Consider the following 22,967-nt stretch of genomic DNA (forward strand, 5'->3'; position numbering starts at 1 on the left):
AACGTAAAGAAGCAGGCATTGAAAAGGAGAAAAACCATCTCAACAAATTCTAGATGTTAACATGAGCCAGAAATACAGAAGATGATTGGCACTGACACCAATCATGACAAAATTGGAAAATACCATTAACTTCATGAGAAGCCAACACTCTACAGAGAATATGAAAATCTTGGGGAAAATGATATCTTCTTACAACTTAGTTCTAATGTGAGTGGTGATGAAGAGTAGAAGTTTTGCAGAAGCAGCCTGTAGCTATATTCTAATAAATATTAAACAAGCCTACTTGAAATGTGTTTTAAGTTTCTGCAAATTTTCATTTTTCTATAATTGTAAGCTTAGGAATTATGCCAAAGTGGTTATTCTACATTAATTCAATTAAATACTAATAAAGATGGGTTAAAACCATTTTTAGTAATATGACATATGGGTCATATGGGTTAAAACCATTTTTAGTAATATGACAGATTTTCTTCTACTGTAGCATGTTGTCTTTCTTTTCTGAAGAGCTAGAAACAGTCTTACATCTAGATTGGCCTCACTCAATCACTTTTTGTTTTGATCAGGAAGATCAAGAGATTACATATATAAAATTATACAGACCCGAGTAATTCCCATCAAAACACACAGGAATGAGAAATCATAAGTCTCTATTTGGTGTTTTTAACCCTGTAGCAAGTAGCAACGGTAGATAGATAGATAGATAGATAGATAGATAGATAGATAGATAGATAGATAGATAGATAGATAGATAGATAGATATGATGAACAATATTTTCCTTAAACTGAACAGTAGCCTTCTAGGTATGAAAATACACACAGGTTCAAAGGGTCTTATATATTCATTAAATATAGCAAATATTTGTTCTTAAATCAATTTGTTCTTGTTCATACCAGTCTATAGTTTTATATACCCCATGTGTAATGCCATCCATCTCTCTATTCTGTAGTATTCTGGAGTCCTTGCCTTCTATATCTCTCAGGATTGCACACAAAGATTCCCAACTGAAGAAAATCTGGCATGTCTACCACAAATTGAAGTCAATCCAGATGCAATATAAATACTCTAAGTAACAACGACTAGATCATACTACCAATGTCAAAGATCTTATCTCCTAACCATTCTGAATCCAAGTCCATATTCTAGAATCTCTTCCCAGCCCTCACATATGTCTTGTTTTTAAAGCATCTTTTTCGAGTACATTCCACAAATGGAATAAGTATAATCAGAGTCTAATAAGCCTAATGAAGTTCCTCTCATCCCATTTTCATAACCATTACATAACCCTTGTCATTAGTACACTCTTGTGCTGACACTACAGCTTATCAAAGTTTGAAACCCTTCTCTAATATATGAAAATATCAAATATCAAAATGAAGCTGGGCGGTGGTGCTACACCTCTTTAATCCCAGCACTCGGGAGGCAGAGGCAGGTGGATTTCTGTGAGTTCGAGGCCAGCCTGGTTTACAGGACAGGAACCAAAAGCTATGGAGAAACCCTGTCTCGAAAATTAAAAAAAAAAGAAAAGAAAAAAAAGAAAATATCAAAATGATAGTTAATATCCAATTGCCTCCTTTCAGAACTTTCTAGCAACCTTCTCCAGATGGTCCAGAACCTACTTCCTTCAGGGCCACACAAATCTGCACCCCCCGCCCACCAACTGATTTTTTAGGAACTTTAGCTTTTGCTGCCTTTAAAGGATCTTAGTTAAGAGAATTACCAGGGAAGAATGATGTTTTAGAAATATTGCTCTGACCCAGGTAAGAGATATTGAGAAGTAAGAGCAGAATAGAGAATAACAATATGTTGTAAGGAAGCTGCTTGCTTGTTTCCTGCTCAGCAGCTCAGTCCTAAAACAATCACATAGAAACTGTATTAATTAAATCACTGCTTGGCCCATTAGCTTTAGCTTCTTCTTGGCTAACTCTTACATATTAATTTAACCCATTTCTATTAATCTGTGTATAACCACATGGCTGTGGTTTACCAAGTAAAGTTCCGGCATCTGTTTCTAGCAAGGCTACATGGCTTCTCTCTGACTCTGCCTTTCTTTCTCCCAGCATTCAGTTTAGTTTTTCCTGCCTACCACTATTTTACCCTATCAGCAGGACAAGACAGTTACTTTATTCACCAATGGTATTCACAGCATACAGAGGGGAATCCCACATCACCTCTCCTTTTCTGTTTAAATAAAAAGGAAATTTTAACTGTAACATATTAAAATTACATAAAACAGTTATTAAGCAAGAATTAGTTACAATATTAAGATTTATTTTATCTATTATCACAACTAAGAAAAAATATAACTATAAATTCTTCAACTCCATCAAAGACTCCAGGAAGATATAATGTTACATAAGTAAACAAGAAGTACATTGTAAGCAACTACCAAAATTCTAGAATTGACAGAGGCATCTCACTGCATAGACAGTCACCCAAAGTTCTTCTGTACTGTTGAGGCACCTTCAGCCTATAGGCCCATAGTATCCAGCAGACTTTTCCATAAAACAGGAAATTTGAAGTTCTGTTCTAGCTTGTAATGACAAAGTTCATCAGTTGCTTTCTTCTGTGTCCTGCAGAATGTCTGGCAGACTCTTTTACGAAGCAGAAACCCAAAAGTACTGTTTCATCTTCTTAGGCAACTTCAGGAGTCATTTCTCTGTGGGTCCTACATGTCCAGTTGATCAAGCAGTCCAGGCAAGAGCAGTTTCCTGCCCAAATGGCCAACAAACTCCATGAGGAGCCTCTTCAATGCCCATCCTATGTTGTTGGGGTTTCTGTCCTGCCCGGTTCCTGCAGTCGTTAAGTCCCAAAGAAATCACACAAAGGTCTACATTAATTATAAACTGATTGGTCCATTAGTTCAGGCTTCTTATTAACTCTTATAACATATAAACCCATTATTCTTATCTATTTTAGCCATATGGCTTGGTACCTTTTTTTAGCAAGGCAGTCACACCTTCCTTCTTCGATGGCTGGGAAATGATTGCAGAGGAATGGGCTTGCTCCTCAGAATTCTCCTGTTCTTCTTGACCCATGTCTACTTCCTGTCTGGTTGTCCCGCCTATACTTCTTGCCTGGCTACTGGCCAATCAGCGTTATTTAAAATATCATTGACGAATACAGACCATTCTCTCACACCAATCCTCCTCCTGAAGTAGACTGGTGATGCCAGGAGCAGATGTGTCTCACTGTCATAAAAAGCCCAAGTTCTTAAAACATTTTAAATGTCATATTCTGAAGGTTTCTGAAAAATGTGAAGAATAGCAATCTGTCTTAAATACATTTCTGTACATCTAGAAAACCTAACTAACTTGATTACAAGCTTGACGATTATAGATGACTATCTATTAACCTATATTTCTTAATTATATATTACATTTTTAAATGAGCTGGCCAAATACAATATCTTAATCAAGATTATATATAGTATAACAAAATTTCCTTAAATTTGTATCAATAAACCAAGATCCATTCCAATGCAAACCTCTATATCATAACTCTCTTTCATTGTAAACAAACATTTATAAACAATATTTGGGAATATGGACATAGTTCTATACAAAATTCTTCCTGTTGTTTATTGTGCAAAGTAATTTTTGAGGGGTGTTGAAGGCAACCTTTTGGGGCAGACTTGGTCTATCAAACCACATTAGCCTGGAAGCAATCCATACATTCTCATCCTCTGTGGAAACAAAAGAAGAACCGCTTTTCCAAAGCAACTTTTCCTTAAACTCAAATTCTGAAGTCGAGTTACCTTTAAAATATATATGTTGGTTTACCTTAGCAGCTCATACAATTAAATGTCTCTCTGTACTTAGCTCTTTAACAGTCAAAAAATTCAGCTTTATAATTAGCAAAGATGAAAGCAAAATAAATGAAGCTTTTAAAACCAAAAAAATAATATCTCTTAAACTATGACAACTTCTCAAAGGCATGAAGGGTAGCATGGGGTTTGAGTTTGGATTTTGATGAGATTTGAATTCAAGAGGCTTAGATGACTCAAGTTATTTTCTTTCAGTTATTTTCTATTTAAGTAAATTGATCCCCACTATCTGTATGTCAACTTAGTTGCTGTTTGGTCTTAACATTTATATCCTATCCCTAAATATTTTATTTTCTAGGTAATTATATGAATGGAAATTAGATAGAAAAAAAAAGCTATTTGAGATGTAACTATATTGCCTCAACCATGTAATTTGGGGACCTAGTATGGTGGTTTCAATGAGATGTCTCCCCATTAGTCTCAGAGAGAACACTGTTTTCCCCTGATGGTGGGTAATACAGAATCAGGTGTTATCTTGAAAGCAGAGAACAGCTCTCAGAAGACTCTAAACAGAAGAGGATGAGTGGGGTGGGGGATAATGGGAACACCATAAAATATGGGCTACAATTGGGCTGGCTAGTTGTTTCCTTAGCAAAGGTGACAAAAGGTAGGGACTTTCTGAGTTCCAGTCCTCCAGTTGCTCTTTGTGACCTTCCTTTTCCTTGCCTTCCTCCCCTCTGCCCACATGTTGTACAATGTGATTTGACTTGATGTTCTAGAGACTTATGGGGGACATCTCATTAAATTTGCTTCTAAGTTGGTAGCTATTGGGGGAGAATTAGGAGGTGCGGCTTTGCTGTAGTAGCTGGGTCATTGGAGTGGGCTTTTAGGTTTCAAAATGTTCTTGTTGTTTCTAGTGTATTTTCTGCCTCCTGCTTGTTGTTGAAGATGTGTTCTGTCAGCCATTCCTGCTACCATGTCTTTGTTCCACCATTATGGACTCTAACCCCATACAACTTTTAGACCCCAAATAAATTCTTTATTGTATAAGTTGCCTTGGTCATGGTGTATTCTCACAGTAATATGGAAGAAACTACACATAGGAACTAGTATCTATATGTGGTGACCACAAGCTAGGAGGCTCAAAACCACAGTGATGTATTGTCTCACAATTTTCCAGGCTAAAATTCTAAAAGACAAGGTACTGGTATACAATATACTGTCTATGAGGGCTGTGAGGGAAGGGTGTGTTTCACACCTCTCTTCTTGGCTTCTGTCCCTGGATGTCTTCTCTCTGTGCATCTTCACATCTTACTCATATGCATGTCTGTTTCTTTGTCCTAGAGTCTACCATAATGCCCTTAAACCTATCCCCCACCAAGATTATATGTCAAAGTACTGAGGGTTGGGACTTCAATATAAGAAGAGAGAAAGCACAGTTCAAACTCTGACAATACTCTTTCCTGAATTTGCAAATTCTAATAGTTCTCAGATTGTGGCAATAATCAGGTACTTAGTTATGTATCTCACACCTCTCTACCATCCACAAATCCCCAATGTACTTTCTTCTTCCCTAATCTCTCGGAATGACTTGGAATTAAGAAGCTGATTTTTCTTAATGAGCAACTATAGTAAATAATGTTATTGGCTAATTACTGCTTGCTATTACTACAGTTACTCAATTAAGAAAAGACTGCTCTAGCATTGCTTCGGTAATTGATGAAATATTTTTAAGAAGATGATATACTTTTTTTTCTACAAAATCAAAATATTTGTAGAAGTTGTTCCCACATTCTTTATAAACACTTTTGTTCTATTGTGTTCTTAATTGATTCTGGATTCTGACCATCCTTTTTTTCCTATGGGAGTTCATTCCCTGGCTTCATAGTATCACACTATGCCAAGATAACTCACTGGAGACCAAGAGAGAAATCAGGCTGTTGTCCCACATTCTCTGCCCACTAAATCAATTTTATTTCAAAGAAAGATGGTTATTGTGAAGCTGTCAAACTGAGGTGAATTGAATGGGCAGAATGAAGGCTCCTATTAACAACAGCAGTTATCCCTGTCAGATTCAAGTCTAGTAGACAGTTACAAGCCAATTTGACCATGATGAGTGGGTGGGTGTTTAAAAATAACCAAAGTCAAGAAAGATGACATAGAGACACCCATATTACTTTGTAAACTGCAATCCAAGAGGGCAACTGAGTGTTCCCTGCTTGGTCCTAGACTGCAGGTTCTCTAACCTTCATAGTCTTAGAGAGGAGGCTCGTGGACAAGACATCATCCTCCCACTCCCCCACCCCCGCCTAAGTTACCATGGATGTTTTCTTTGGCCAGATCTTGGAATGCAAGGTCATAGTAGGGAAGACAGCAGCAAGGTCTGTAAAGAGGTCCAAGGTAGACAAGCAGTTTACAATGCTAATAACCAGGGAAAGCAGACAGTAGCTGGTGATGGGAATGTGTGTTTGTGGAGGAATTCTCTCTGCATGAAAAAAAACATCATGAACATTTTAAGAGTGTTGAATCTAAGATTGTGAAGGTTAAAGGACAGATAATCAGAACAGGGTTAAAGGAAAATGATCTCTCATCTTAAGGGAAGCCAATTTAAGTGGGATTTGTGGCCTAACATTTGCATTTGTGTAGGTGCTGTACTGTCCATGCTGGGCCCTCCTAGGAGTCCGGCAACCTAACCCCATGTGTCACAGTCTGGAAAATGGATTAGCTGATAGAACATTAGGTGTCCTGTGGACTCCACACCTGAGACCAGGGCAGACTGATACCTTTTCCTGTTTTGACATAGACACATGCCTGTTTTACTTGTGCTTTGTGAATCTCTTGTTGCAACCACCAAATCCACATCCTCTCCCCACTTCTCTGTGAACTACTAAAATGCGGGGTTTCTTTCTTTAGTCCTGTGGCCCAATTAGAGCAACTCACCTACATTGTCAGTCTCTATTAAACACAAGCTGCCTGTAGGGCTCATCAGGCACAGGCATGGGAAATGTGTGCTACCAAGAAGGGGCCGCTGATCAGATAACTTCCTTTCACCATTAGCCTCGGGTCTAAAAATTCTGAAGCCAGGAAGGGTAAAGTAGTCTCTGTGGATGAGATCCTGGATTGCTCCACACGCCATCCAGACAGCTGCATCTTAATGCAATGCTTTGTCTCACTCCAAAAATGACAATTTTTTTTTGCTTTTTTTTTTTTGTTGTTGTTCTTGTTGTTCCCACAGTAAGGCATGTGGTAGCTTCATCAGTTGTAGTTTCAATGTGTTTTTAAAAAAAGTAGAGAAAGGGATTACGTGGGCAAAGTAGCTTCTTAGCTTTTCTCTGTAGATGGCAGAGTACATCTGAGACTATCTGTCAATCTCTGTCACTCAGGGCAGCAAGAAGAGTGATTAGGGACATTGTAGCAGGAAGGTATTAGTTGACATCTTAGTTCTCCTCCATGCTGGCCTGTTGTAGGCAAAGGCCGCTTGTTTGTTTCTGGCTGCTCAGCCCTGAAATAATCACACAGAAACTATATTATTGAAATCACTATTTGGCCAAAAGCTTAAGAATATTACTAGCTAGCTCTTATACCTTTGCTTAACCCATTTCTATTAATCTGTGTATTGCTACATGGCTGTTGCTTACCGGATAAAGTTCCATCTGGTGCTTGTGTCCAGTGGGGCTATATGGTGTCTCCTTGACTCCACATCCTTTCTCCCAGCATTCAGTTAAATTTTCCCTGCCTAGCTTCATTCTACCCTGCTATAGGCTCAAAGCAGTTTCTTTATTCATTAACCAATAAAAGCAACACATAGACAGAAGGACTTCCCATACCACTGCCCACCTGGGATTTAGTCTTTTTGATATGCAACACTACACAATTCACCATTTGAATTTTTATTGAATTTATAATTCAGCGTTCTGCTTAGTATATTCACACAGTATGAACCAGCACCATTGTCCAACTCCATTGTTCTTACCAGCCAAAAGAATCCCTACAACATTAGTGGCCACTCCTTAACTCAGCTCCACTCATCTTCTGAACCTTTCTGATGGACCCAATGTTCTCTAAGATCATCTGAACAGTCTTTCTCTAGGGTTCAGTGGCAATGCTGAGATGTTAGCCTTACCTTCAGCATAGCAGGTTAAGAAAAACTTTGGTTATATTAATGAGTCACAGAGAATTCATGTACACTGCAGTGAAATTTAGAGAGAGATGGCTAGAATGACTCAATATGACTGCTTTCTATTTCAATGTGATTGTGCCATGTACTACAATTTACAGTGTAAACAAGCCTTCTGCAAAAGCAAAGTATATCTTGCAACTCATTTAACATGTACAGAAAGAGCCATTAAATTATTTCAGTTCCATTACTCAAAATGTTCAGAAAATTCTTCTGTATTACAGTTCATGCAAGATTGGCCTTGCAGCCAAGTGTTTCAACATAACTGTTGAATTCTCTTGGGGGAATGTCTTAGATTGTTACTTAGGGAAATATATGCATAGACATTGTAGAGCCCCTTATGAAACAATTCTTACTTTGTTAAAACAGTGTGATCAAATTTTCAATTACATTTTCCAGTACCTCTGTATTTATGAGCCTTATAGATAATCATGAGTGTCAATAGAATTGTTGAATATTTTAATGAAAATGAAAATGATAACTATGGCTTCTCATGCCATTAATATTTTTCATTCATATGCAGTACCTCAAAACTGTTTAAACTTGTTTGCCATTTTAAGCTTAGCATCACCTTTTCCTTTTGCAAAAACAGTGTGCCTTGACACAAACTGGGCTAGCAAGAACACCAAGAGAGGGAAATTCACTTAGTTTTTATCCTAATGAAGGTGGTGAATTTGTCTTTTCACCATTGGCTGGGGTATAACCTCTTAGTCTTGTGCAATTTTTAAAAGAGTAGGTGTGAAGGAAATGAAGGGAGAGGAGAAGCTGCCTGATGCCCCAGGGCATGAGAAGGTATCAGAGCCTTAGTATAAACAAAAGTTTTATGAGGTTAGGGAGATTGAAATAGCTGCAAAAATTATTTGTAAGATGGGAAAATTAAAGGTGGGAAAGTTATGGAACATTGGCCCTTGGCAGGCAAGCTACCTTTGATTGGAAAAAAATTCTGACAGTTCTTCTCTCTTTACTACACATTCCCATTTTTTTTTTCTGTCTTCAAACTCACCCAGTGCATGTGGACTTTCTAAAGTCTCTAGTAAGAGTGAATTATTGTTGTGACAAATGATGTGTATGTGTGTGTGTGTGGGGGGTATTGGTCTCAATAAACCTCTGGGGCCCTAATTCAAGGAATTTCTTTTTCCACCTATCTCTTTAGCATGGATTCAGGTGAGCCTACCTGCTGAGGATTGGTCCCTTGACCAAGTGATTGACTTGGCCCAAGTTAAGACTCATCTGTTTTTTTTTTTTTTCAGCATCCCAGGGACAATTTTTGAGAAAACACAGATCCCATCTTGAAACCAAAGGATAGATTACTAGATGCTAGATAATCTGCAGTGTGAAGAAGCAACAGCTAGGGGGAAAAAAGTATCAGCTTGATTAGACATGTAAGGAATAAATTGTTGTGGTTCCTTTTCAGTATGAGGTGCTTTTAGAGTTCTTCAGAGTTACAGAAGGCACTAGGTCCTTCCTTCCCCCATAGCTGTGAGCTGGCACCTGCTGGTCTCAAAACTCTAATAGTTGGGATGTTACAGGCAACATGCTATATGACTGAGCACATGATCAGAAAAAGTAGCAGTCTCAAGGTCATATTATTTATTAAATTGTTGCATCCTAAACTAACAGGATGGAGAATTTGGGAATGGGGCAAGGACCAGCAGATGGAAAAAGAGATCAGAAATTTCTCATAATAAGGGGATTTTAAAACACCACACTGTCTTTTATTAAGTCAGCACACTAGGCATTTTTGCCTTTTCTCTGTGCTGATGTTCCTTACAGTGTATAGCAAGAACTGCTTCATTTTCACCAGTCTCTCTGGAATTCGTTATTATAGAGGGAGGATCATGTTTTCTACAGTCAAAAGATGTGGACTATACTGGATTTTGTCTGCCCAGCATCTCCTAGCCTGTTTTTCTCTAAATGAGATAGAATATTCCTTCTCTTCTAGACTTCTTTGTTCTATGCTTATTCTCTGTTCTTATTTCTGCCCCCACTGAGCCCTGGGTACACTTGATTTTGTTTTTACTTTCCAGCTACAATGTTAAAGACAGGCTAAGGGGCAAAAACTAATTTGATCTCCCTTTCTGATCCTTTTAGATGTTATTATTTTCTATGTTCTGTATTATCTAGATTAGAAGTACTAAACGGTGATAATGATGATGCTAAGTAAAACACTATTGACTGTAAGTCCATAGAGAGATGTTGTAAGGACACTTGTTCATTTCCAGCCACCCAGACTCCCAAAATAATCACTCAGAAACTATATTATTTAAATCACTGCTTGGCCAATTTCTTAAGCATATTGCTAAGTAGCTCTTATACCATTGGTTAACCCATTTCCATTATTTTATATTTTACCACGAGGCTTGTGGCCTAAAGGCAAGGTTCTGACTGGCATCTGTGTCTTTCTCCTCTGGCAGCTCCATGGTATCTCCTAACTTTGCCTTCTTTCTCCCTGCATTCTGTTCAGGTTTTCCTGCCTACCTCTATTCTGCCCTGCCCAGGCCCAAGACAGTTTTCTTTATTAGCCAATGATATTCACAGCATACAGAGGAGAATCCCACATCAGAGAGGATACAGAGGACCTTATGCTTAAAAAATAAGCTTCACAATAGCAACTCAATAGTTTTAACAGGGCTTCTTTAGTTGAGTTGTGCTAGATGCTGTAAACATTAATTTGGTGATGTTTTATTCTATATTGTCATTTTTACTATCTGTTGCTTCCATTCATTTAAAATAAAAAAAATAACATGGTTGGGGTAGACCATTATCTAGACTACACAAAGCATAAAAACATAAACTGATGTAATTATTAGAAAAATAATACCAAAGCCAGGTGGTGGTGGTGCATGCCTTTAATTCTAGCATTCAGGAGGCAAAGGCAGGTGGATCTCTGTGCGTTCGAGGCCAGGTTTGTCTACAAGAGCTAGTTCCAGGACAGGCTCAAAAGCTACAGAAAAACCCTGCCTTGAAAAGCTAGAAAGAAAGAAAGAAAGAAAGAAAGAAAGAAAGAAAGAAAGAAAGAAAGAAAGAAAGAACCAATGGTTTATATTAGTCTGTATTCTTTTTTTAGCAAATAAATTGGCATTATTCATACTTTTCAAAACACCAGGATTTCTAATTTTGTTTCAAAATATACATTCAAGATTAATATAAGTATAGTCACAATTAATTAAAACCTGTGCTTAGATTCATATTTTACTGTTACAAATTCCTTGCCTAGAATGAAACTTTCTTTCTTGACCTCATTTTTCAAAAAGTAGGGATAAGGAAAGGTTCTGGACCTTTATTAAATAAGTTTACAATCTCTTGATGTGACTGCATGGCTTTTATCACTTTATTGGCTGATGGCATTATATATCATAAGAATAAACATTAATATCCTGCATAGGTCTGCACTAGAGATCCTCTCCATATATGCTATAGTTATAAGCTTGGTGTTTTTGTGGGAACCCTAATAGTGGGAGTGGGGACATCTCTAACTCTTCTGTATGCTCTTGGGACCCTTTTCCTCCTACTTAGTTTACCTTGTCCAGCCTTGTTATGAGGGTTTTGTGTTTAGTCTTATTGTATCTTACTATGCCATGTTCAGTTGATAGCCTTGGGATGCCTGCTCTTTTCTAAAGGGAAACAGGATGGATGGATATAGGGGAAGAGAGAAGGTAGACAAGTCTGAGAGGAGTGGAGGGAAGGGAGTGAAGGGAAGATGCAGTTGAGATAAATTAAAAAGAAGAAAAGAAAAGAAGAAAAGGAAAAAATCAGGGATCTGACAACAGCACAGACCAGGGACATCCACATGGTCTCCAGTGTCAGCACATGCCACAGACCTCAGTATGGTCTTCGGTGGCAATACAGACCAAAATTGATGTCTTCTGGCTGGGGTGTAGGTGTAGAAGATCAGTTTTTTTTCTTTAAGGGATAGTCACTGGGATATTAGCCATTAACGAGTAAGGATATGGGCAACAAAAAATTGGACTTTCTGTTTGTTTCTTTCTATTATTTTTTTGGTCGGGGGAGGTCACAAAAGTAGGGGGGCAGATCTGGGAGGCCTGGAAAGGGAGTGTGATCAGGGTGCATGATGTGAAATTTCCAAATGAGTAATAATATATTATTTTAGAAAAAATTAAATACACATTGCCCTTTTAAAAAACAAAACAAAACAAAATTATCAAACTGTATATTTCTGGAATCTGGTTGATTAATATTTTGTGGTATAAAGTTCAGTTGCATTTTTAATAGATTTAAACTTTTTAAATTTGAAAGATCTGAGAAAATAATATTATAAAGTTTCCTTTTGTGTGAATAATGATTTGCATAGGTTTCTGATATGCAATAGTGTGAAAGGGTACAGTTCTTCATTATTCAGCTTTATCTTAACTTGAATCTCATTCTTCTAATTTCCTGTATTTCTAAATAGAATTGTATTGATGTATTCACTATAATTTAGGCCTAAAAACTGCGAGCCAATAGTCATAACTAATGGTAAGGATTTGGCTGATTCTTTTATGATAAGTATATGACATTAGCTGTCTCATTTAATAGTTGCAACAATCCTATAAGGTGGCATATAAGGTTTCCAGTTCACAGAGACACTTGAGAGTTCAAGGAATTTAAACAATGTGAATTGGTAGTAATTATTTGAATGGCGGCCTATCTGACTGGAGAAAAGTCTTCTTTCATATAAACCCAGTGCTTGACTGCATTCAGAAGTCACAGTACCACTGAAGTACTTTTATAGAAAGAAAACTTGGTAATCTAAGTTTATAGAACATTGGCTAGTTCCTACCAGTGTGGACCCTCAGACTTGAAGGGGTGCTGCATGACAATGTAAGATGTGAGCCATCGTAGGTCACATATATCATGCCTAATAGAGAAATAAATATGTTAGCTTTTGTTTCCTTTATAGTAACAACATTCCCAGCATTTGCTAGAACTTAACTGTGGTTATTAGATTTGCCCTGAAAAATTTATAAATAATATATTCAGCATGGCATAAGAGTCTGCAAGGGAGGTCCTGTAAGATGTACTTAGCAAGTGATGAAGATGTTTGGTGATGTGGGAAGTATGTTTATTATGCGACCATGAAGACTTCAGGTACACAAACAGGCCATCTAGTCAGCAACTTGAGCTGCAGTCAATCTGAACCTCATCGGAAAACCTAGTGATCCTCCCTTCCCAGAGAGTGGAGATAAACATGGTATGTACTTCAGGGCCATCTCCCACTTGTTTTCTTCTCTTCTGTGGGAGACTATCCTAAGACAGTTTCTCTTGCGTTCCAGATTCTCTAGAGGTACAACCTGTCCTCTCCTTGTAGAGTGGAAGAAATGCAGCCTAAAATCCTGCTGAGCTCAAATTTAGAAAAGCCCAGCTACAGACTATCCTGTAACTTGCTCTGAAGTTTCCTCAGAGCCACTTGGATTTTAGCATACCTCTTTTGGTGTATAGAACCAAGAATCTAAAAGGGACAGAAAACTTTGGCAGTTCTTCCTATCTTTTATCATGTATGTAGTAACCAGTCTAAATGTGAAAATCTTCTTTGTGGCCTTACTAGGGTGATCAACCAAGACTCATTCTTGACCTTAACTTGTCTTGTATGCATGCACATTAAAAAATAGTATATACGTTAAAAATATTCACTGCTGAAATGTATATGTGCCATAGGCAACATATGGCAGCTGAGGCACTGTATAGAGTTGAAATACTGTCGATGGAGGCTATGAGGCAATTCACCTCCTTCTACTTTGAAATATAAAGAGTCACTTTTATTGGCACCAGAAAGAGCTTAGCATACAAATCACATAGAATTTTATAAACAACTGAGCAACACTGCTGTCAACATTTAGTTGGACACATAGAGTCATCTGAATATTTCACTTACATACTCAGAAATAAAATGTAAATTCTTTGTGCATCAGCATAAAATAAATCCTACCTGCTATATTGATGCCAGGAAATAGCTCTTATCTGTAGCCTTTCTCTAGAAATATTCCAAGTTAAAGTACTCAGCTATCAGTGTCTTAGAATTTGCAGATACAACTAAAGTATTGGTCCTAACTACCAATGAGTTTAATTTAAGGCAAAATGGCTTTCAGCATACCTGAGTTGTAGTGCCCTTAACAACACTTAAATACTTCAGTTGTTTCGAGGAGTGTTAGGTGGAGATTAATGGGCCAGCTCCACAAAGGAGCTCTTCACTTAATCCTTTAGTAATTAGGAGCTGATCTGGAGAGATGAGCAATGAAGTACCTTCTGATCATGAGGTACTTTGGAGGTATTCACAAAGGTTTCTTCTCTCTAATCAGCTTTGGGGGCTCTTAGAAACTTAAGAAACGCAAAAAAGGATAACCACAAAGTGATGGCTTCTTGGCATGAAATCTGTCTTTCCAATCGAGAATAAAGCTGCCCAATCTGTTTCCAAACTACAGACAGTGCGATGCTTGGATTAAAAGCTCCTAGAACAGTGCTGTTGAGTATGATGATTGATGCCTAGAAGCCCAATGTTTGACATCCCTACTTAGATGAGGAAATCTCACAAGGCCCACCCCTAGATGAGGACTTGCAGGCAATTAATGACTTCTGAGAGAAGGAGAAATCAGTCCTCCTCAAAGATGATTTCCCTATTCAGTTACCCAATACCAAGTGGTCAGCTCTAAACACATATACAAATAAACATTACTTAAAGGACTCAGCACGTTTGTGTGTGTGAGGGGAGTATATGTGTCTGTCTAAGAATACTAATTAAAGAAAAAAAAGTCATAGTTTTTCAAGGCAGTGGAGAAGGAGTTGGAAGGGCTGGTGATATAATGCAGTAACCACATGAAATTCTCAAAGCAGAGTTAATAAAAAAAGATTATTATTTCTTGCAAAATTATCCAGGCTATTTTTTTCAAATCTGCACAAATCTAAAAGATTTTCTCTCAGGAAGTCCCAGTTTTGATGCTTGAGTAGGGACAGGAAGAAGGGGAAGATGAGAAGAAGGAGAAAGAAGAAGAAAAAGAAGGAGAAAGAATAGAAGAAGGGGAAGGAGAAGAAAACTAAAGGAAAGAAGGGAAGAGGACAGGAGAGACGGAAGAGAAGAAAAAACCCTGAAAGATCTTGAAGCAATCTGCATGGCTTTGGGGCAGTTTATACTTGCATCATAACTGGTAGAAAATTATGCAACCCAAAGAAAAATAGCAGTAAGATTAAAGTCAGGTTTGAAATAATGACCATAGGGCAGGAAATTTGAACTTATTCTGAATTTATGTAATCAGTTTTAAGAAAATTCAAGGCTTATGTGATGGAATTTAGTACACATCAGCAGTCATTCATGTCAGAGTTCATACTACTGACTTTGGCTAATGTAAGCAGGATAGACAAAAAGACAGCTATGCTTAGAAAAGGATGAATACAGCCACTGTGCTTTTCAGGCATCCTGGTGTACATATCATCAATAGTAACTAAATCTCTGAGACACTTGTTTTTATCCTCATTGAGCAAAAGAGTAAACTGAGGTTCAGGAAACTGAAATAAGGAAGTTGGGTTTCTGAATAAATCCTTAGAAGTACCTATAAAGCTATATTATCTCAATAAAATGAAACTTAACTAAATGAACTTGTTTCAAACATGTTCTACTTATCTCTGAGGCTATCTAAGGAAGTCCTGTTTTTATCTATTTTTGCTTGGAACTCCTTGGAAGATTTCATTTGGCATAGGAATGATTTTTCCCTTAAAAATTTGAAAAACATTGACTTTTCATGGAAGATCAAAAAACATTTTTTCAACAAAGTCAAATATTACTTGTTTTCATCTTTGTTGCAACTAGTCAACTTGACCACTGTGATATTTAAGCAGCTAGAACCAATACATAACAAATGGGAATGGTTGTGTGCCAATAAAACTGTACTTTTAAAAACTGAAATCTAATTTCCATATAATTCTCCTGTGCTATGAAATGCTACTTTTTTCTCCCACCCATTTAACAATGTGTTCCTGACTCGTGCGCAGTACAGAGACAGAGAGAGGTCTGGACTAGATAGCCTCTAGGAGAAAATTCTTTATTCTTATGCTAAACCACCAAAATATTTGAAGATACTTATTTTCTGCAATTTGTAGCAAGCCATAAGCTAAACTATTCAATACCATCTTTCCTGTGTCAACATGCACATAGTAGGTGCAAGATCTGGCACAGACACAGGCTGTGGGTCTTCTTTGAGGCACTTGTCCCCACTTGGTAGATTTTGGAGATTCCCATGGAATATAATACAAGTTTTCAAACCAGTGACCAATTGTTATGATTCTCAAGCTGAAGATTCCCAGTGAGATAATCATTGAATCAGAAACTTATAATTTAAAATCTCAGAAATTAGATGAAACTCCTTATAAGATCTTGGGGGAAGCCTCAGAACCATTACCCCGGGAAACTTGATGTTCTGAAAAATATCACCACTTCTTAATTAGCTACCTATCTTTCTACCAACCAACAAGTTAGTATTTCATAGAATACAGACCACTACATATGACAAATATACAATTTCTCAAGTAATATTAAACTGCTTATATCACATTCCTTCCTGTTTACTTGTTAAGAAGAAAGGTCCTTTAAGGAATATAACTATAAGAAGCCAAATTACTATTCTAGAAGATGGTATACAGGAAGACTCTGATGAAAAGGCATAAGTCTTCAAGTATCCCTTGACTCTTTGGACTATACAATTACTCCAAAGCCCAGCTGTGGAATGCAACTGAAGCTATCTGGATCTTACTCTGATTGCCATCAGCTCTGCATACTCAGGATGGCAATGACAATCTAAGTAATCAGAAGACCCCAAAATAGTTAAAAGGTCCAGAGGCTGTGGCTCTTAACTTTAGCTGAAACTTTAAAACCTAAGTGAACATCCTCACTCAGGGAAGGGGGGCTGAGAGAACAGCCCCATTTAGGACTGTAAGAATACCCCACATCCATAAGACAAGCAGGTAGAAGACATTGGAAAGCATAGAATAACTTCAAACTTGCAGGATTGTCTGAAGGAACAGAATGGTATCAACAGCTAACCATTTTCAAAATTATAAATTAGAGAATATTTCATTTCCATGGTAAATTGTCTAGGAAGTAAAATAGTAAAATTGTCTAGGAAGTAAAATAACCCAAATTTGTACTTCTGCCCAAATTTGCTCATTCTACATGAAGGAAAGTAACCTTAAAAACCATGACCTCATTTGTATATCCACCTTTGAGATACTATTAGACATTTCCTGAATGACCATTGTTTGTCCACAGATTGCTCAGTAAATTCAAATGGTAGAAGTGCAGGAATACAGAAGCTTTCCTTTGTAGTGACTTAATAATATTAATAATTCCTATTATTTTTCTCACCAAGATAACATCTTTCCAAATGAATGTCTGCCTAGATCCATTGTATGATTTTGTGGAGTATTTTCACCATTAGCTCCAGTTGTGATTCCAGTGCTCACAACCAAAGTCTGTGCCCACTGGAAACCGAGTGATGCACATGTGGCTCAAAGATCATAATGATTCCACCAAATGTCAGAGCCTATGATTAACCAGTAGTCATTTCATGTTAATGTCATTTGTGAGCTCATTTTGTTCTTATTGCTGATATGATTTCATGTACCATACTTTATAATTTGTGTCTTCTAGGAAAACATGTACTCCTAAATTGTGTCTGCAGATGGTTTGGGTCCCAAATTTGTCTTCATGACTTCTACTTGTATAGTCATAAGCACATTTTATAACATCTATAAAGCTCATTTAGGAAGCATTGTTAGCAACAGATTTCTATCACAGACTCCTTGTGGGTGTTAAATTCTGTGACCCAGATCAGATACTTAGCACTTTACTTGAGTCAGAAAATTAAGCACTACAAATGGATGGATCTTGTGTCATTTGTTGTGCTGACCATTTTGACACATACTAACATATATATATATATATATATATATATATATATATATATACATGAACACACAGCAAAGAATATTTTACAATTGGAAACACAGATAGTTTAAAAATATTTTGATTCTGTAGCTTGTAAAAATGATCCAATATACAGGTTTCATTTCCTGGGATGCATTGTAAAGAACTACTAGTTTAGAACTACAAACTCAAAACTTCAAAAGAAATATCAAGATACATATTTTTTCTTCTAAGATCTTCAAAACAGCTATTAGTTGTTTGCAGTACAGTCATAAACCCTGCAAAATTAGTTTATCTAAAACCAACTCAAATAATTGTCCTCATAAATCATCCTTTATATCAGTTGTTGTTTTGACCTTAACATCTGCTTTCTGGGATTATGTGGTTGAGTATGGGAGTGGGGGAGTTTTGCTTTCTTTGAAGAATTATTGCATTCTCACTGTGACATGAAGCCCTTTGCAACACTTGAACAAGATCCCTAAAACAGCATTCCATGCTAAATCAAACTAGAAGCTTAATTTCCCTCTCTCTCTTCCTTCTTATAGATACATAATACAGATGTGAATTCAGAAATGGTAGTTTAAGCATAGATGTTGTGCTATCTGTGTGACCTTGAGTAAATAGTTTACCTATCTGAAACTTTCCTTCCTTGTATACAAAATGAAGTTGGTGGACTCTATCCTCTTTGGAAAGATGCTCTAAAGAAGATGGAAGTGAATCAAGTGTGCCCTATCACCCACATGAGAATTAAGGACTGGAAGTAATGAGGGAAGCACTGTGGCAAACTGTGCTGCCATCAGACACAGTTTCGAGAACTGACATAGGAAACAGATTCTTTGTAACGATTATTGTTTCTAGAAAACATTTGTAGAGGAAATAAAGTCTGAGTGAGCCATGCAAGGGCACAGTATATTATTTCGAGAGTTGAGGAATAGAATTTTGGATTTATAGTTAAGCTTGATGCTAACCCAGGAAGAAAGAATAAAAGGAAAGGAAAGGAAAGGAAAGGAAAGGGAAGGGAAGGGAAGGGAAGGGAAGGGAAGGGAAGGGAAGGGAAGAGAAGAAAAGAAAAGAAAAGAAAAGAAAAGAAAAGAAAAGAAAAGAAAAGAAAAGAAAAGAAAAGAACAGAGTATCATGCCTGAGAGATTGGTCCAGAATGGTTGAGAATCCCTCCACTTGCATTCTAATGAGGTTTAAACTCATAATTAATCAATTAAAAGATGAATACAAATTGGTCTTTAAAGCCTGTGTAGCTGGAACTTTAAGGAAATAAGCTTCTCTTCCTGTTATAAATCCAACCTCGATTGTAGAGAGAGATAGCACACAAATTAGTACTTCTGTCAAAACTAAAGATGTTGTGTGGCCACCAAAGAGTCTTGAAAGTTCCCATTCATTACCAAAGTCTAGACCTCTCATATTTTTCAGATGCCTTGCTTTAGGAAGAAACAATTTCTTATACACAACATGAGTTTAAATCTTGTGGATCAAATTTTACAGCAAGAGATGGATCATATATCAAAAGGTTAATGAATAACCATTTCTTGCTCTGTTATTTTGTTGTCAGTGAACTACCCAGCACATTCAAACTTTCTCATACAGAGAGCCCCAGAAGTCTAACCCAAGAGCCCCCACAGCATCCTAGCACTGTTATCATGCCTGGCTTCCTGCTTGGAAGAGTCAGAAAAACATCCTATAGAGATGCAATCCCCCATCACCCAATAATGATTGACTAGAACATTTATTATACTTTTAATAGTCAAAATATATAAACTCCCACCATCTCTGGAGATGATGAAATCATCTATTCCTCCCCTGATTTAGGGTAAGATAGAGAGAGAAGATATGTACACAGTGTATGACACAACTAAAAGAACTCAGATATCCAATTAGCTGAAAGAATCTTGGTTCCCTCTGCACTTTCGACAGAATTGCAGCTGTGAGATTATAGTAACAATAGTTTTATTCTTATTGCAAGATGGATCTGAGAATAATTTAGAGAAGATTTTTTTTTGTAACACAAATACCACTCTGATTTCTTCCAGGATGCTGGAGGATGACCTGAAGCTGAGCAGTGACGAAGATGATCTTGAGCCTGTCAAGACCTTGACCACTCAATGCACAGCCAACGAGCTCTATCAGGTAGGAGGAGCTTAGAGCTTTGCATTAGGCCTAAAGTGGGGAAACACAAGGGAATATGTTGGCTTTCATAAACACAACCTCTTTCATTTACAGGAAGAGAAAGAAACAAAGATGATCAGTGTTTGGGAACAGGTGAAATCAACTGCCACTTTCATTAAAGTTATATTAAAGTAGATGTGTTCTTCAAAACCAATTTCACTTCCTTCTGTCTCTCTTTTCTATACACAAATACTGTTTATCAATGAGCAATAGAGAGTATCATCTCTATGTGTTTTAAACTACTTGCTCTATTTGGGTGTCATGTCATGTCCATTGGATGACTCCAGTGTGAAGCTTAGCATTTAAAGTCATTAATTTTGGTGTAAATGTGACTGCTCCATTTTCTTCTCCAAGATGGGAATGAATGCTGCAGCAACATGCATTTAGCAAGAGCTTTCAGTTGTCCTTCATTTCTTCTGTTCTATACTACAAGTATTCCCAATACTATCTCCCCAGATAAGAGGACTATAATCTTTTTTGTATGTTACTTCAGGTGAGCCTGAATTTTTTGGTTTTAGTAAGTAAAATAACATTATAAGTCCCAGCAATGGTGTATAATATAAATGATCCCTGTACAGTTTCCAAAAGGTTAGTTCTTCTGATTGTTATGCCACCAAATATGGAGTACAGAAAGCAGTTTTAATGATAGAAAATAATGCATAATTGTGAGTTTAGTGGCCTATCAGGAACAAAATGCAAGGAAACTACTACCTGTGGCTCACAAACTGACAGCTGTTTCCAAGGTGCTTGCTGTGCATTTACCAAGTGCAAGCAGTCCTCCTTGCTGTGTGAGCCTCATAACAAATGTGAAACACACACTTCATTTCCAATGTCTGTCATTTCTGCTTTCTGCATTTTCTATGCCAATAACAAAAGCATCACATTTGTAAACAAATCAAAAACAAAGCAAAAATTCTACATCATTGAGTTTGACAGCTACAACCTTAAATTTTAATGGAAATGTTTAGATGAGAATGTAGCAATAACTGAGAGTAAATTTTGCACATTTATTTCCTCTCTATGTGAATATATAAATACACTCTGCCTTGTAAGTCATAGGATTATTTTTTGTGTTATGTTGAGAAGTGGCATCAGTCCTATTGATCTGCATCATCTGAGTTTTTGAGCTAACTTTGCTGAAATTATATCAAGAGCTGATACAGAATGATAAGTTGGAAGTACCTAGAACCTGCTGCCCTCGGATCAGACATAGCTAAACTTCTTCCATTCGATAGAGAATCTGAAATGATAGAACCACAATACAGAAAAATAATATAGTTGAGTTCATGAAATAGAAGTGTTCACAAGGCTACAGGTATTCACAGATGAGCCACCTTGCAGAGTTTCGAGGACAAGTTAAGAGACTTGGAAGGCTATAGTCATTTAGTAGTAATAACGACATTTGGTGAACTGTGGATTTATAAGTCTTAGCATTCTTTTTCAAGAATATATGATTTAAAACTGTTTTCCTTTTTATTACTAAACATTACACAGCACAAATTATTTATAAACTCACAGTTTAGTGACATTCAGTATATTGACAAACTTTTACATCTATCACCAATCCCAAAATATTTTCATTATCCCAAATGAAAACTCTATGCCTTTGAAATATGCTCAACTCTCCTTTCTTTTAATCCTTGAGGATACTTCACTAATCTATTTTTTTTGTCCACATGGATTTGCCTATCCCTATAATGGAATGCTATGGCGTTGGATCTTTTTAATGTCTGAATTCACTTACCATAATGATTTCTTTCTAAGTTATTTTAGGTTGTACCATATAGTATCACTTTATTCAGTTATATGGCAAAATAATACTCCATTGTTTGGATGAAGCACATTTTGCTTATATACTTATCTCTTGATGATATTTCAGTCATACCTGCCCTTTGGCTACTATTTTGTGCTGTTGTGAGTACTTAAGGGCAAATATTTTTATGGACATTTGTATTGACTCCTTTTAGCATGGTAAAAGAAACATAATCATTGGGTAATGGAGAACCTTGTTAGCCAATTATTTTTGAGAGGTGGGTTTTAGTTAAGGCTTCCTGAGACAGAGAGAAAAACGTGTGTGGCCAGGTGCTCTCTCTGTGCACCATTTCCCCTAGGACACTGCTGTGCTTGGACTTCTCATTTCCTGTTTTTTGACTTTTCCCTTTATAATAAATAAAAATATAATTGTTTTATCTTTAGCTAGACTGGTTATTTTAACAACTGAGTCTTCTTTATGTTTGTCTTATTAAGGAACCACAGACATTGTTTTTATCTGACTAATACAGGGACATATAAATGATATGGCATTATTAATTTGTCTCATTATTGGCACCATTCTATCTCCAGCAACATAAAGAAAATACACAATACATACACAGAAAGAAAGTGAAAATACAAGTGTTTTTTTTCATATTCCTATTGCAGTTCACTCCTTAATAAGGACTTTGAGAGATGACATGAATTTGTCATGCTAAGACACCATTGATGAATAAGTATGGAGATAGTGTTATATTCAAACAGATATGGGTTTTAATGCTAGTGTTACCACTTTCAAACTGAATGAGTTTCAGCAAAATATCTAGTTTCTATAAAGTAACAATAACAGTAGCACCTACTCATTCATTCAATAAAGAAATGGACCAATATATATCAAAGGACTTGACACACTAAAGCTTTAGGGCATAGCAGCTGCTCATCACTTTATGATAATATTCATCGTTGTTATGGCTATGTCTGAGGATATAAAAAGTCTAGTACTTTTTTTAAATACTAGGTCTATCTACGTTCCCTTTTACTGTGAATAATGGAAAGCTAAGGAGAACTACTGAATTAGGTACATAAGAATAGTCAGCATGTGGCAAACTTGAATGAGAAGAATCTGTCTTTTCTTCATATTTTTTAGCTGTGTGAAATTAGACGTATAATCATTAAGTCTGTAGTT

General features: G+C 36.8%; 1 protein-coding gene across 1 annotated transcript in view; it reads left to right on the forward strand.

Annotated features, from left to right (window-relative positions):
• LOC121440230 (AF4/FMR2 family member 2-like) overlaps nucleotides 1-22,967 on the forward strand; it is a 496,090-nt gene that overhangs the window by 361,032 nt on the left and 112,091 nt on the right. Inside the window, exon 7 of the mRNA XM_041640968.1 lies at nucleotides 19,894-19,990. Within this exon, the coding sequence (XP_041496902.1) occupies nucleotides 19,894-19,990 (97 nt within the window). The remainder of the gene's footprint in view (nucleotides 1-19,893; nucleotides 19,991-22,967) is intronic.

Source organism: Microtus oregoni, unplaced genomic scaffold (genome assembly GCF_018167655.1).
Source record: "Microtus oregoni isolate MIOR12 unplaced genomic scaffold, Mior012 000067F_000, whole genome shotgun sequence".
Lineage (NCBI taxonomy): Eukaryota > Metazoa > Chordata > Mammalia > Rodentia > Cricetidae > Microtus > Microtus oregoni.